The 16313-nt window shown below is 38.3% G+C and overlaps 3 protein-coding genes across 3 annotated transcripts; all 3 read right to left on the bottom strand.

The window, feature by feature from the left end:
- Window positions 1-678: 678 nt before the first annotated feature.
- Window positions 679-1374, bottom strand: LOC141811558 (uncharacterized). The gene has a single exon (XM_074699579.1). It carries the CDS (start codon window positions 1372-1374, stop codon window positions 679-681), a length of 696 nt encoding a protein of 231 aa, XP_074555680.1.
- A 5716-nt stretch (window positions 1375-7090) lies between these two features.
- On the bottom strand, window positions 7091-9267 carry LOC141848527 (patatin-like protein 2). The gene is made up of 6 exons (XM_074736566.1): window positions 9118-9267; window positions 8834-9015; window positions 8069-8258; window positions 7818-7979; window positions 7414-7716; window positions 7091-7342 (listed from the first exon to the last, which is right to left on the bottom strand). Exons 1-6 carry the CDS (start codon window positions 9265-9267, stop codon window positions 7091-7093), a joined length of 1239 nt encoding a protein of 412 aa, XP_074592667.1.
- A 4171-nt stretch (window positions 9268-13438) lies between these two features.
- Window positions 13439-15656, bottom strand: LOC141848465 (patatin-like protein 2). The gene is made up of 6 exons (XM_074736497.1): window positions 15474-15656; window positions 15190-15371; window positions 14661-14850; window positions 14389-14550; window positions 13990-14292; window positions 13439-13910 (listed from the first exon to the last, which is right to left on the bottom strand). The coding sequence occupies exons 1-6, from the start codon at window positions 15621-15623 to the stop codon at window positions 13659-13661; spliced, it is 1239 nt and encodes a 412-aa protein (XP_074592598.1). The 5' UTR covers window positions 15624-15656; the 3' UTR covers window positions 13439-13658.
- Window positions 15657-16313: the final 657 nt, after the last annotated feature.

Genomic DNA, 16313 nt, shown 5'->3' with positions numbered 1-16313 from the left:
AGTATGAAAATTAACATGTCCTAATCTATCATGCCACAAATCATAAGATTCAATGTTATAAGAGCAACCAATATCACAAGATTTATTTAAAATAGCATTTTCAACATTAAGTTTAAATAAACCTTCATTAAGGTAACCCTTTCCAATAAAAGTTCCTAAATGTAACAGTACAACTTTATTACAGTTAAAATTTAGTTCATAGTCAGCACGAACTAACTTTGACCCGCTAATCAAATTCCGTCAAATTGCTGGAACATGATGCACCTCATGCAGTGATAGGACCTTTCCTGAGGTAAATCTCAAGTCAACTGATCGTCCTATCCCAAACACCGTGGCTGCAGAATGGTTCCCCATGGTTACGGAAGTGCCTTCAATTACCTGATAAGTAAGGAAGGCAGAGCGATCAGCACAACAGTGCACATTAGCACCTGTATCAACTAACCACTCATTGGGTTGATGAATCAAATTTAGTTCGGGGTTAAAGGAAACAAACCCGCTGTTGGTGCCAGCACTAGCCGTCACGACATTAACTTGTGGCTTGGTGTTGGGCATGTTGCCTTGGTTCTTCTTCTTATCCTTTCGTTCAGGACAGAACTTGGCAAAATGTCCTACTTGCCCACAAGCCCAGCACGACTTAGTTCCATTTTTCTTCTGAACCTTTGGTTTGGGTTTCATCTTCTAGTTTTTGAATTTATTTTTGTTTGAAGAGACCACCACGTTCACCTTTGGAGCAAAATCTATAGGCATCGTCTTATTATCATCCTTATGTTGCTTCTGATGTTCTTCCTCGATATTTAAGACAATCATTAAATCATCTAGAGAGATTTTACCTCTCCTATGTTTAAGTGTCATGCCAAAATCTTCCCAACTCGGAGGCAACTTTTTGATGATAGACAAAACTTGAAGTTTTTTGGGTATCGGCATATCTCCTTCAGCAAGACCTTGAATCAGAATTTGAAATTCATGGGTTTGCTCAACAACAGATTTTCCCTCAACCATTTTGAATTTTAAGAACTTCCCCACAGTGTACTTCTCTAAACCAGATTCCTTAGAGTTATATTTTTTATCCAAAGATTTCCATAACTCTTTTGCCGAGGATGTTGAGCAGTACACATCAAATAGTGCGTCCGAGAGAGCAGACAGAATTCTCCCATGGCAGAGATAATCTTTCTGTTTAAAACTCTCTATGACAACACTACGGGCAGGTTCCTCTTCATCAGGTGAAGGAGGATCCGATTCTATGACGGAGAAAAGCCCCAGCGTAGTAAGCCAGAACTTCATTCGTTGTTGCCAACGTCTAAAATTTTGCCCGAAAAACCTCTCGGGCCTAGCACTAGCCTCATCAGATCCGGATGTTCCAATATTCATCATCATCTACTTAGGTGTGCAATAATTCTCTAGGAATGTAAGCAAAAAACAATACATGCACAACACCGAAATAGCAAACTGAAGAATATATAAAGAGCAGAATTAAGAATAGTTATCCGATCGAAGCGTCGGCACGCCGACTGTCCCTAGAGAATTATTGCCGCCTCACGGTGCAAAGGCTCGCAGGCAAAATTCTCCCAAGATATGACAACCACTCGCGCCGTTCGTAGGTGCACTCCAAGACGAATGTCGCCGGCGGACTCAACCTCAGATCGCCAAGCACAAAACCTCAAGAACAGATGGAAAGAGAAGGAGAACGAACGAGAAAAGCGCTCGAGAAAATCTATATTCTCTTTTCCTTCTCTTCGCGCACATATATATATCCGCCGAATAGGTGTTCATGCGACTCGAAGAAAGGTCGCGATCGCGAGGAACAGGCGACGCTGCTTCGTGCGTAAGGAAAAGAAACAAAAATAAAATAAAATAAAACCAAACCAACAATCAGACGGGGCCTGATGCGAGCGTGAGGCTTTCCAAACACTCTAAACTTAGCAGTGTGGGACTAAATGTTTGAATTGAACTGAAGGAAAAAATCAACATCTCCAACATCATTGAATGTGTGCAAGAGGGAAATGCTAATCTGCGTATGGGCTCTTCTTGTTCGTAATACTTAAGATCGAAAATATTTAATCAATTTGAAAACTATTAGCTGATCATCTTACTAATTGAGAATGATAGGAGTTAATCCATAAGATTTCATTGGCTATTGTTTTGACTAATATATCGTGGATGGTCAAGACACCGATTCATAAATTACTGGCGTGCTCACTCCTTGAAGATAGTTACTGAGAGAGGCGAAGCAACTTAAAAAGCACTCAAAAAGAGAGTTAGAATAGCACTTGAGATGAATCCCCGCAAGCTAATTTGACACTCAAGTTAGGGTTGTGCGTGAGGAAAGAGTTTAATAATTTAGGAAAATTAGGGTTTATGTGTGCGTATGTGTGCGTACCTGTGCCCATAGGTATGAACAATTTATTATAGAGTTGATCTCCGAAATATTAGCATCCGTTTAGGAAATACCCCGAGATACCCATTCTAATTTTTTAGAAAGATTTTGAAATATTCGTTTATAAAATATTTTGAGATATTTTTCTTATTCTTTAGGTGAAATAGTCTTAGAGTTTTCTAATCTTAAAGATGAATCAGTTTTATGACTTTATTCCACATGACACGTGGGAATAATATATTTCTGCCACATCACAAGCATCCTCAATTAGTCTAGTCGAAGAAGACATAGTCCGACTAATTGGACTGTGTTGAATTATTATCGAGATACCTTGATGTGGTGTCATCGCCCCACCATATCACTGTTATATTTGAGAGGTGTTCTAATTAAGACAATCTCCTTACGGTTATACTATTTATTGGATAAATAACAATTTACTATTTGAGTGCACATTTTTTATATATTTGATTGGATCTTAAACTCAATTATTGAATGTCCGTAATTCGATTCATAACATGAGAGAATTTATGATTGGATTACAACTAGTGAGCATCTCTACATGTGCAATTATGAATATATTAAAATTATTCCTAGTCGAGAAATTGATGAGCATGGACGTTATCGATTCTGTTGAAACTAGCACGTTTTAAACTCCTTGATTTATCAAGCAGCCGATCTCACTGCTGGAGGCATTAGATGTTGAAAGTTAAATGTGGATGCTAGTTAAAGGTAACTAGTTCATTGAAATGACCTGTCTTGAAACTTCATATGATTTTATACATATGTCAATGAAGATCTCAGTGCAACTTAAGTGTGAGTTTCATTAAACTTGCGGTATTCAAGTCACCTTGGTCATGAATGCTTATACGTTGACATCTTAAGTAAACATCTACGAGGAGGTGTGAACCCAGAATGATTGAGTAAAAGTAAGTCCTAGTCGCGGCTAGGCAAAGGTAAGTTCTAATTTGGAGGATCAAACAAAAGTCTTAGCAAGATTAAGTGCATAAGTGCAAGTCTAGGCAGGTCAGGAGGGCCGGGAAGCATGACAGAAATCTAGACAAGTCAGGAGGACCGGATGCTTGGTGAAAGTCTAGGCGGTCAGGTGGACCGATAGCCTAGCAGCAAATCCTGAGGGTCGAGGATCATGACTAAGCGAGAAGTGGCAAGTCAGGTAAATTCTTCCGAGCGGAGTGGGTAAGAGCGCATTCTCAAAGTGGAACAGTAGGCGTCGGTCTAACCTAAGGTTGCACTATAAATCTGAAGTTAAGACCAATTAACAGTTCAAAAACTGTTAATCCAACTTTGTTATTTTGGCTTTTGGACTAACTTATAATGTAAATTGGAGAGGTGAGGATTTTGACTCCGGACGACTCTATCCGGAATCCAATCGACCAGACGGTCCAAGCGCCTGGAAAGTGAATCCAAGCGACTCGAGTTCGGATAATCGCAGCGAAAGTCAAAGTTCATCCAGATCCTCCACGTCAGCATGGAGTCAATTGGAAGGGGAATCCAGGCGACTGGAAGTGCCGAGTCAGCTGCGTAGATGGTGGATCAGCGGACTGCGTGGAGGCGCCTGAAAAGCCTTATAAAAGAACATCGAACAGAGGCTTCACAACATCAATTCAGAGCTTTCCATAGCAAGCCGACAACACTTTGCGCGAGAAGGAACACCCTAGCAGCTGTCGAAATGTCGGAGTTCGCACCGCAAGATTCGTCTTCTTCTTCGGTGGTTTGGGTAACGATTTAGTTTTTGTATGCTTCAATTTCTACAATAAAATTTTTATCGTAATATTATTTTATAAATCATTACAACTCCTTTCCGTAAGGAAAGAGTTAAATAATGGATTGCACATACGTAAATGATCAAAGATCGTGGACCTTGGAGTAGCAACAGTGACTGTGAACCAAGTAAAAAATAAATTGTGTCCATTGTTCTTGTTGTTCTTCTTGTTTTCATTTTTTCCGCTGCAACATCAACTTTGATTTACGAGCATAATTGACGTGTTTGAAAAATCAAGAAAATGCTAAAAAGATAGCGCTATTCACCCCCTCTAGCGCATCTACGATCCTACACTCCTGTCAGACGTCAAATATTGTGTGTGTCCTTCTGGTGGCGGTTTGGGCAGAAGCGCAGACTCAAAGAGGCTGAGCTGACGGACGAGTCGACCTCTAGTTAAGAGATCATGGATTCACTCGGGAGCAAAGTTAGTGGAGCACCGAGTGGGGGGTTGAGTGGGAGATCGACAATTGGGTTAGAGGGTGAGCTCGGGTGGTCACTGAGAGGAGAGCTTCGGCGGTGAGGAGAGCTCGAGCTCAGATTGCGGGGCCTCGAGCCAAGCTAGGTGATGAGCCAAGTTAGCTATGGGGTTAGGCACCGATCTGAGCCAATCGACTAAGAGATTGAGTCTTGCCTCTGTCATGTTGCTGCCAATTGGATCAGATTTTGACTTTATTGATCTAGGCGTATTAACCCATAACATGAGTCCCCCCACAAATCTAGTCGAATAAGGCGTGAATCAGACTGACTAAACTAGTTCTTCAGCCGGAACTCAAGTCAGTCATGAGTTAATAAAGGCAGTAGCCAATTGAGGTGGCGTGGCTGAGATGGCCGAGGCGAAACTCGGGATAGAGATGGCCAAGACTCCGGATAGGGATGACCGAGATGAGACTCAGGGTAGAGATGGCCGAGACGAGACTCAGAACTAGATTGGTCGAGATAAGGTTTGGGACAAAGGCGATCGAGACGAGATTCAAGATCGAGATCGAGATCGAGATTGTCAGGCGGGGCTCGAGACTGAGATGGTCGAGATGAGACTCGGGACTGAGATGACCAAGATGAGACTCAGGATAAGGCTGGTAGGGACGAGACTCGAGACTCAGGACAGAGATGGTCAATATAAGTCTTGGGACCAGGTTGACCAAGACGAGACTTGAGGCAAGACTGGTAGAGACGAGACTCAAGACAAGGCTACCCAAGATGAGATTTGAGATAGCGATGTCTGAGATGAGACTTAGGACTATGCTAGCCGAGACGAGACTCGGGACCAGACTGGCCAAGACAATACTCAAGACAAGGCTAACAGAGAAGAGACTGGGGACAAGGTTGATCGAGATGAGACTCAAGACAGAGATGGTCAAGATGAGACTCGGGACCAGGCTGGCCGAGACGAGGCTCGGGACAAAGGCGATGAAGACAATACTTGAAATCGAGATTGCTTAGGCGGGACTTGGTACTGAGACGGTCAAGACAAGACTCGAGACTCGAGATCGAGACGACCGAGATTAGACTCAGGACAAGACTAGCAGAGATGAGACTCGGGACAAGGATAACCGAGACGAGACTCGAGACAAAGATGAACGAGATGAAACTTAGAACTAAGCTGGCCGAGACAAGACTTGAGACAAGGCTAGCAGAGACGAGACTTGAGACAAGGTTGACCGAGACGAGACTCGAAACAGAGATGGTCAGATGATACTTGAGATCAGGTTGGCTGAGACAACACTTGGGATAGAGGTGGTCGAGATGAGACTTTAGACTAATCGAGACGAGACTCGAGACAAGGCTGACAGAGAAAAGACTTGGGACAGAGATGGCCGAGATGAGACTCGGAACCGAGATTGCGAGGCAGGGCTTGAGACCAAAATGACTAAGACAAGACTCAAGACTAAAACGATCGAGATGAGACACTGTGGATATTGCACAGAAAGATATTAACAAGTCTAATAGAAATAGGAATGAAATAAATTCTATACTTAGCTTTTGACGGAGGAGACTTTTTACCACCGTTAGGAAGATCAAGGGGAGAAAATTCAAAAAGGAGATATTCATTGTAGCTTTTTTTTCCCGATGGAGCTGTGATTGTTATTAGTTCTTTCGAAGTTAACCATTACAGTGTCTTGGCTCAATTTTTTAACAGACGGTGCCAATTTATTCCGGCCAATACACTATGGATGATCAAACTAATGGCCAATAAACTATTGACATACACGCTCCTTGAAGATAGTCATATAGAGAGAGAAAAGAGACCTGAAAAATACTCAGAAAGAGAGTTAACAGGTTTTGGAGATGGGTCTTGGCAAGCTACTCCAACGCTCAAGTTAGGGTTGTGTGTGAGGAAAAAGTTTAATGACTTGAAGAAATTAGAGTTTATATGTGTACCTGTGTCCATAGGTATGAAAAATCTTTTATAGAATTGATTTCTAAAATATTAGCGTCCGTTTAGGAAATATTTCGAGATACTTATTCTAGTTTTTTAAAAAGATTTTGAAATATTTATTTAAGAAATATTTTAAAATATTTTTCTTATTCTTCAGCTGAAACAGTCTTAGGATAATTTTCTAATATTAAAGGTGAATCAGTTTTATAATTTTATCCCGTATGACATGTGAGGGTAATATATTTCAGTCATATCAACTATCATTCTAATCGTTACAATTATGCCTTGAACTACCATTCATTTCACCGATCCAGATCCGAGAAGCAAGACGACAGGGAGTAGATAAATGCCTGATTAACGATTACCGATTGTGCTGCCATATTTTGCGACGAGAAGCCAGCAAGGATTTCTTCGAGGTATAACTAATTCACACGCTGAGGTATAACCAATAAACACTATAAATGAGATCAGGGGGAAAAAATCACTGATGAACTGATGCACCGATGGACATAATTCAGTACTGATGATGCTTGGTGATCAATATTGAAGCACACAACTATCACGCAGACGAAGCCAAGTTTTCATGCCTACGCTTCCTTTCATCTGACAACTTCTGGGCAAATTTAACAAGCCGTTCCCTGTTCAAAATCGTTGCTCCCTTTCCGTCCACCACCGGCTCCGATTTCCCAGTCTCTAAGTTCACCCGCGACACCGGCTTCTCCAGAAGATTCTCCCCGATCTGAACTAAATTGCTTAAGTTCTCCTTCGTTGAATTATCCACCGAAGCCGCAACGTCAGTCAAAGTATCGTCCTACAAATCGTACAATCTCTTCAGTTAAAATCGATCGACTTGGCGCAGCTTTATGGAGATCAGTCGGTTACCTGTATGCGAAGGTATTGGCCTGCACTTTCCAGTGCCTGGAAAACGACTGAAGCATGGATATCCACCATGTCTGAGCTCGCCTGAGTGAAAATGTCGACGATGGGCGTCTTCCCTCCGTTGTTCAGCCACCCAAGCAAGCCCCATCGAGCGCTCTCTTGGGCACTATACCTCTCCTCCTGCTTAGCTGATCCAGTCCCGATCGAGATCACCAGAAAATGACTGTAGTCCACCGGTTTATACGACTCGAAATCCTTGTTCGACTTCAGAATTTGCTTCGTCACTTGGTTCATCGCGGCTAAAGTCTATTCATGTCCAACCATGCATCATTATATTACATATGAGAATTGGAGAATAAGCTTAATTACGGATAGATTATTTAGATGTGTGTGCGTGGATTATATACGGGATTATTTGCCGCTACACCACCGTCGATGAGGTTGAAGCTCCTGGTGTTGCCTTGATCGTCCCGGGTCTCAAAGTAATGGCCGGGGAGGTATGTGGGGGCGGCGGAGGTGCCGATGCAGATGTCCGATAAACGAGCATTCTTCAGAGGAATATCCTGTGTCTGCGGAAGAAGGAAGTAGGTACGATCATCACCTACATCTATCTATTCTTTAATTTGGAAAACAAAAAAGTCATCTCAAGATTCTCAACCTCGTAAGTTGAGAAGAAGATGGGCTGCATAAGTTTGATGTCAAAAGTAGGGATGACAACGTTGGTCAGCGTTTGACTTAATTTCCTGTCGCCCAAGAGTTCTTGAATCTTGGAGTGAAGAAACTTGCCGTCGTATCTCGGTCCGGTGAACGCATCCACTAGCTTTAATGTTGGATTGAGGCATCCGGCCCTAAAATAAAAAGAGAAATTCATGGATTAATTTTGATCCCTATAATTAGTAAGGTTAATTAAGAAGTTAAAAATTTGTTTTATATATATATATATATAAATTGAAAATAAATCAAATTTAATTAAAATTACATGCATGAATGTTAGAGGTCTTTTGGAGGATTCATGAATGACTCTTCAATGATACATATATGTCATTTATTATTGATTCATATATTTATATAGATACTTCTTAGGTATTTCCTATAAATACCCTATGTATTCATCAATTTGAAGAAGTAAGAAAAAAATTTTCTCCATTCTTAAATGTTCTAGTTTTCATACTCTCCATTTTCTAATATATATATATATATATATATATATTGTATAGTTCTCAATTATTACATGTGAAATTAAATTAAGTCAACTCTAATCTTTTCTCTATTACTGTTTTTTAAACAATATATCAGAATTGAGCAGATGGTTAAAGCTAGAAAGTAAAGAAGATGAGATTATATATCGACATAGTTTCGAAAAAAAAATAATCTTAATTAATTTCTTCAGCAGTACTGTAATTTGTGATTCATGTATTCTAACTTGTGCTGTGGAAAAATCTTGTCACAGTTTTGCAAGTAGAAGGCAACGATATCCTTGGCAGCAAAGAGTGGCTTATTGTTCTCGCCGGGCACTGCGAGCATGGTGGCGATGAGCCCGCCGGTGCTCGTGCCGGAGATCACGTCGAAATAGTCGGCTATTCTCGCGTCTCCTCCATCAAGCTCCTGCAACACCAAGAATCAACTTCAACCTCTCAGTATATATGCATACAATAATTCAGCAAGAAAAAACCCAGCAAGCATATATATTCTCGATCGAATGCACACTTGAAGTTGCTTTTCTAGAAACTCGATGATCTTCGCGGGGATGAGCCCGCGAACCCCGCCGCCGTCGATGCAGAGAATGGTGATCCTCTTCCCACGACACGGCGGAGGGTTATTTGATGTAGAGGCGACGGCAGTCGAACTGCTTGCCATAGTACAAATTAAACTTAATAATTGAGGAGATATATAATTAGCTGCTAATGGTTTTGTTGCCTCTGCGAAGCAAGGAAGATCATATATAGAGAGAACGAGAATTAAAATAAATAAATAAAAGCCAATTAATCCAACTATCAGATAGTGGTTGAAGAAACAGCTAGCACGTGCGGCACGTGGGAAAATATTGATCTACCCTTCCAACGTTGACGGACGACTTAGTTAATTACTAAACGGGTACATTGTTAAATCAGTCAAGTAACTATGTTGTTATTCTTCAGTAAAGTTCATTAAAGAAGATGACCATTATTTAAGCAAAAATGACAAATGTAAACTTTAATGATTATGCAAGCATGTGAGCATTTTGCCAAATCATTATTTAATAATAACAGAAAATTAAAAAACATCTTACGCTATGATAAATTTTATAAGATTTCTAACTAGGTGATATATAGATTAAAATAAATAGAGATATCAAGTGACTGAAATAAAATTTACCATGATCATAGTCATAATTTTTTCTTCTATATTATTAATTAGTAGATTTTATACATTACCAAAAAAAACCAAATTAATAAGTATTTAGTTAATGATTTGTTTAATAAGTATTTTGACCAAAATCAAGCTGTGGACCGCTAGATATGCCATGTTTCTATGGCAATTAAATTAAATTAGTGGGCCCAATTATTCATAAGCTGTGTAAATTGTGTGAGTGGAGTTCTTGACACAGTGCGAAAAAAGTAGGTATACTAAAATATTTATAACTTTATTGAAGCTTAAGTTTATCTACAATACTACTTTCAAACCTAATTAATTATTAGTGATGCTTACCTCGTGTGTCCTTATTCAATTAGTTCTATAACTAGGTATACTAATTGTATATAACCGTGTGTATCATTAATTATCCAACCATTTGTTAAAATATTTTATGATGAGATATTTATCATCATAAATATTTCCTCAATCATGTTATTAAACATAAACTCGACAATGAAAAACATGCATGAAAATATTTGTGGACATTTCGATCATAACAAAAATTTGGAAAAGAAAGTAGATGAAAAAAAGCCCAGGTGTCTAAGTATTTGTACCCTTCATTCACCAGAGGTGCCCAGTCCGATTCCATATAAGTTTTCAATTGACCATCAGATAAATCCAAGAAGCGTACGTAGATGAGACACAGGGATGACCCAATACCACGAACATGGTTCAAACGTCGTAGGCATTTATTTACACTATGTGGGAATTGAACTCTCGTTGCTTGGGAAACTCATCCTTCCATTTATCATCGCACCAAGTCCCAAAGGGCGGAAAAGGTTGATGAGCACATTGTTGAAGTAGGAGTATGATTGAATGTGACAAAAATTGAATATCAATGAGGCTAAGGCGGTGAATTAGACATGCAATTATGGGGATTATGATATAAATATCAAATCCTCACTTTTAGTGGATTTTGATTAAATGTGGTTAATGGATCTAGAGAACTTTGAATGACTTCAAACGAAGATAAATGTACTCGTCTAAAACTCTTGAATATATCTACGCCCTCAAACATTATTAATGTGATATCTTAAATCGACAGTAGTGATTTTTTCAACTCGTAAAAGTATTAGAAATTTTATTAAAATCTCATTATAAGAACTACAACAATAATAATATTGAGCAAATATCAATTTACAAAAATACTCATCTGATAAAATTTCAAAAACAATCCAATAACAATATAGATTAAGAAAAAATATTTCTCAAATAAAATAACAAGATCATTTAATAACATATCAAATATTAATTTACAACAAATATATTATAAAATTTCAACAACAATAATAATAATTAGATAACAATAAGAATTTAAGCACATTAATTTTCAACCAAAATAACAAAATCTATAAGACAGAAAAAAAATCAATTTATAACTATCATACTATAAAGTTTCAACAATGACAATAGGTATTTTTTAATCATAATTGTTAATTTCTTCATACTGTCTTGCTTCACTTAATTGTAGATGATGAACCCCAAAGATTAAAGAGAGAGTAAATTCCGACTTTAGTCACAACAAAATCTATGAAAAGTAAAGAACAAAAATCTATTTCTAGTGATTGACATGTTAATTTAGTTGTGAAGTAAGTTTTTACATAAAACAAGTCGGTGAATGAGACAATTCTATCACCTACTTTAGTATTATCAGATACGACACCTATTGACAATAGTGAGTGCTGCTGAGTCTGGCTATGTCCTGCAAGATAAAATAATTTTTAAACTAAAATACAAGAACAACACAATAAATATCAATTTATTGCTTGTAACCTAAATAGATTAGTTAGGAAAAAATGTATCATATATCACTTGGCATTAAAATGTTTTTTTTATCTCCTTAAATATAGTGTTAAGGACCGTGCAAGTTAGAGGGGGTCGGGGGGCAATAACTTCAATCAATTCATCTCGATTTCATGCTCGACCTTTAAATACATAACACAAACTTGTATCAAAATTGACACCACATGTACAACTCAAGATTTTATTTGGTTCATCGCCTTCCAAGGTGACTACTCTAAAGCCTAGTTCTAGCGATACTACTACCACTAAACTTTCTACTTTTCAGATATTTTCGAAAGCGAAGACGCCTCATACAACGTGATCTTGCAACAAATACAACAAGCATACATGATATAAATACAAATAAAAGCACAAATAACTTTTAAATGAAATCTTACTTTATCCTTTTTTGTTGTTTGGAATCCAAAAATACAATAGTTCTTCATCTTCAAACCTCTAAGAATCAACATTGAAAATCTCCTTGAAATTCTTCTTTTATAGCCTTCAAGTCTGGGTTGATTTCCACCTATCAGTTAATTGATTTTACCCATCAGTTGATTGATTCACTATAAATTTGAATGTTATTCTGACCTGTCTGCTCAACATCTCCATCCACCTCAATATCAGTCAACTATCATAACTATCAGTCAACTATTGCATAATCAATCGAATCCCATTGTCAAATTTTAAACTTTCTGTTTGCTCGAACAATGACATTAGTTGACTATTACATTCTATTAGTCGACTGATTGTGATCAATCGAGTTTTGAAACTTCTATATGTTGTTATAGTGTCCATCAATCAACTGATCAAACTTATCAGTTGACTAAATCATAGCAAAATACTGCCCACACTTAATGTAGCAACATTATAACAACATTGTAGCAACCATATTGTTTTTTTTTGAAATTTTGCTTCTATTAGTTGATTGATACATCCTATCAATCAATTAATTCTCCTGTTTTAACCTATCAAAGTCAAATTCTTGTCTTGTCTAGTATATAGTTGACCTTAACCTATTAAGACATCCTTTGTCTAGCATATCTAATCAACCTTGATCTATCGAGACTTTCCCATTGTTTAGCATCTGATCAACCTTGACATGTCGAGACTTTCTCGTTGCCTAGCATCTCGATCAATCTTGACATGTTGGGACTTCATGGTTCATGTCAACTCCCTGTTGAATTTTCTAACCGTCAAGTGTTCAATCAACCGTAATCTATTTGGACTTTCCATTTCATATCAATTCCATGTTGGACTTCTGATTGTCAAGTGTCTGGTCACCTATATATAATCAGTTAGACTTTCCACTTGTCAATTCTCTGTTGGACTTCTGATCACCAAATATCTGATCAACTATGACCTACTTGAATTTTTCATATCTTATCAAGTAGTGGGTCAACTTTGACCTACTTGACTTTTTTCTCAACCAACTAAACATATTAATGAATAATTGTCAAGTATCTAATCAATTTTGATCTACTTGATGTCTCACTTGACTAACTAACATATTGATACTAACAATCAAACATCAAAATCTAATTCAAATCAATTCGAGCTTGATGAATTTAGCAACATTGTCCAGAACAATTGCAAACATATAACTTATCTCCACTTTGGATGGCTCTTTGAATGAGGCCAAAGTGAAATGAGGCTAAAGTGTGGCATAACTGAAATTGAGTACGCGATTTTAGAATTTCCAAACTCATGTATGTGATGGGTATTTCAAAAACTTTCCTACGCAGTTCAGTAAATTACCGTAAAAATATTGAAAAACAAGAAAAAATTAAGAAATGAAAAAAGAATAATTATGAATTGTTTTCTGTTCCTGTACTTTTCCATGAAACCGCTTATAGAATCCGCCATCATTTAAATATTTTGGTCCCAAAGAGAGCCAAAAGGAGCGAAAACAATGACGCAATGGACAGTGCATTTTTTTCACAACATAAAATGCTATTGTTGATGGAAAAGATCGTAAATGAGAAGGAAAAAAATCACTGATGAACTGATGCACTGATGGACATAATTCAGTACTGATGATGCTTGGTGATCAATATTGAAGCACACAACTATCACGCAGACGAAGCCAAGTTTTCATGCCTACTCTTCCTTTCATCAGACAACTTCTGGGCAAATTTAACAAGCCGTTCCCTGTTCGAAATCGTTGCTCCCTTTCCATCCACCACCGGCTCCGATTTCCCAGTCTCTAAGTTCACCCGCGACACCGGCTTCTCCAGAAGATTCTCCCCGATCTGAACTAAATTGCTTAAGTTCTCCTTCGTTGAATTATCCACCGAAGCCGCAACGTCAGTCAAAGTATCGTCCTGGCATTCAATTAATCGTACAATCTCTTCAGTTAAAATCGATAGACTTGGCGCAGCTTTATGGAGATCAGTCGGTTACCTGTATGCGAAGGTATTGGCCCGCACTTTCCAGTGCCTGGAAAACGACTGAAGCATGGATATCCACCATGTCTGAGCTCGCCTGCGTGAAAATGTCGACGATCGGCGTCTTCCCTCCGTTGTTCAGCCACCCAAGCAAGCCCCATCGAGCGCTCTCTTGGGCACTATACCTCTCCTCCTGCTTAGCTGATCCAGTCCCGATCGAGATCACCAGAAAATGACTGTAGTCCACCGGTTTATACGACTCGAAATCCTTGTTCGACTTCAGAATTTGCTTCGTCACTTGGTTCATCGCGACTAAAGTCTATTCATGACCAACCATGCATCATTACATATGAGAATTGGAGAATAAGATTAATTATGGGTAGATTGTTTAGATGTGTGTGCGTGGGTTATATACGGGATTATTTGCCGCTACGCCACCGTCGATGAGGTTGAAGCTCCTCTTGTTGCCTTTATCGTCCTGGGTCTCAAAGTAATGGCCGGGGAGGTATGTGGGGGCGGCGGAGGTGCCGATGCAGATGTCCGATAAACGAGCATTCTTCAGAGGAATATCCTGTGTCTGCGGAAGGAGGAAGTAGGTACGATCATCACCTATATCTATCTATTCTTTAATTTGGAAAACAAAAAAAGTAAGATGATCGATCTATCATCCATCTCAAGATTCTCAACCTCATAAGTTGAGAAGAAGATGGGCTGCAGAAGTTTGATGTCAAAAGTAGGGATGACAACGTTGGTCAACGTTTGACTTAATTTCTTGTCGCCCAAGAGTTCTTGAATCTTGGAGTGAAGAAACTTGCCGTCGTATCTTGGTCCGGTGAACGCATCCACCTGCTTTAATGCTGGATTAAGAAACCCGGCCCTGAAATAGAAAGAGGAAATCATTGATTAATTTCGATCCCTATAATTAGTATTTGTCATATATAGATATATGCACACTAATTATTGTTAAGCCTAGCTCCATCAATCAATGTTTATATATACATTAAGATCTAGTTCTCAATTAAATTAAAATTACTGTGGAATTAAGTCGAAACTAATCTTTTCTCTCTCATCTTATTCTTTTTTAAACAAGATATCAGAATTTAGAAGATAGCTACAGTCCTAAAGTAAAGAACATGAGATTATCGACATAGTTTCGAAAAAAAAAAATCTTCATTAATTTCTTCAGCACTACTGTAATTTGTGATTCATGTCTAACCTGTGCTGTGGAAAAATCTTGTCACAGTTTTGCAGGTAGAAGTCAACGATATCCTTGGCGGCAAAGAGTGGCTTGTTGTTCTCGCCGGGCGCTGCGAGCATGGTGGCGATGAGCCCGCCGGTGCTCGTGCCGGAGATCACGTCGAAATAGTCGGCTATTCTCGCGTCTCCTCCATCAATCACCTGCAACACCAAGAATCAACTTCAACCTCTCAGTATATGCATACAATAATTCAGCAAGATAAAAAAGCAGCTAAGCATAAATATTCTCGATCGAATGCACACTTGAAGTTGTTTTTCAAGAAACTCGATGATCTTCGCGGGGATGAGCCCGCGAACCCCGCCGCCGTCGATGCTGAGAATGGTGATCCTCTTCCCACAAGACGGCGGAGGGTTATTTGAGGTAGAGGCGTCTACAGTCGAACTGCTTGCCATAGAACAAACTTCGTTAATTGAGGAGATATACAATTAGCTACTGATGGTTTTGTTGCCTGTGCGAAGCAAGGAAGATCATATATAGAGAGAACGAGAATTAAAATAAATAAATAAATAAAACCCAATTAATCCATCTATCAGATAATCAATTTCATGAGTTGAATAAACAGTTACCACGTGCGGCACGTGTGAAAATCTGGATCTACCTTTCCAACTTTGCCCGACGGCTTAGTTAATTACTAAAACAAGGGTACATTGTTAAATCAATCAAGTAACTATTTTTTTATTCTTCATTAAAGAAGATGATCGAGATATGTAGACAAAAGTACAAACAAGGTTGGGGATATTATAGATTAAATTAAAGCATATATGACAAATGAAAACTTTGATGATCATGTGAGCATTTTGGCACATCATGATTTAATAACAGAAAGTTAAAAAAAATCCTAACATTATGATAAATTTTATAAGATTTCTAAGTAGGTGATAGATTAAAATAAATAGAGATAGCACGTGACTGAAATAAAATTTACCATGATCATAGTTATAAATTTATTTTATTTTGATCAGCACATGAAGCCTAAAGTTTTTTTTTTCTTCTATGATATTTTGTAGATTTAAATCAAATTGTGATTCAGTTAACGATTTGTTTAATAAGTATTTTGATAAACATCTAGCTGTGGACAGCTA

Source organism: Curcuma longa, chromosome 17 (assembly GCF_044706935.1).
Source record: "Curcuma longa cultivar G26 ecotype Majalengka, Jawa Barat chromosome 17, ITB_CL_G26_1.1, whole genome shotgun sequence".
In the NCBI taxonomy this organism is placed as follows: Eukaryota; Viridiplantae; Streptophyta; class Magnoliopsida; order Zingiberales; family Zingiberaceae; genus Curcuma; species Curcuma longa.
This window is presented reverse-complemented; position numbering and strand designations above follow the sequence as displayed.

Bases quoted from the DNA above. Each gene is read 5' to 3' on its own strand.
- LOC141811558 (XM_074699579.1), bottom strand. From the start codon at position 1,374: ATGATGATGAATATTGGAACATCCGGATCTGATGAGGCTAGTGCTAGG.
- LOC141848527 (XM_074736566.1), bottom strand. From the start codon at position 9,267: ATGGCAAGCAGTTCGACTGCCGTCGCCTCTACATCAAATAACCCTCCG. The intron at 8,259-8,833 runs GTTAGAATACAT...TTTTTATTTTAG, and splicing joins AAGATTTTTCCACAGCACAA to GGCCGGATGCCTCAATCCAA. The intron at 7,980-8,068 runs GTTGAGAATCTT...CTTCTTCCGCAG, and splicing joins TCTTCTTCTCAACTTACGAG to ACACAGGATATTCCTCTGAA.
- LOC141848465 (XM_074736497.1), bottom strand. From the start codon at position 15,623: ATGGCAAGCAGTTCGACTGTAGACGCCTCTACCTCAAATAACCCTCCG. The intron at 14,551-14,660 runs GTTGAGAATCTT...CTCCTTCCGCAG, and splicing joins TCTTCTTCTCAACTTATGAG to ACACAGGATATTCCTCTGAA. The intron at 13,911-13,989 runs GTAACCGACTGA...ATTGAATGCCAG, and splicing joins GCCAATACCTTCGCATACAG to GACGATACTTTGACTGACGT.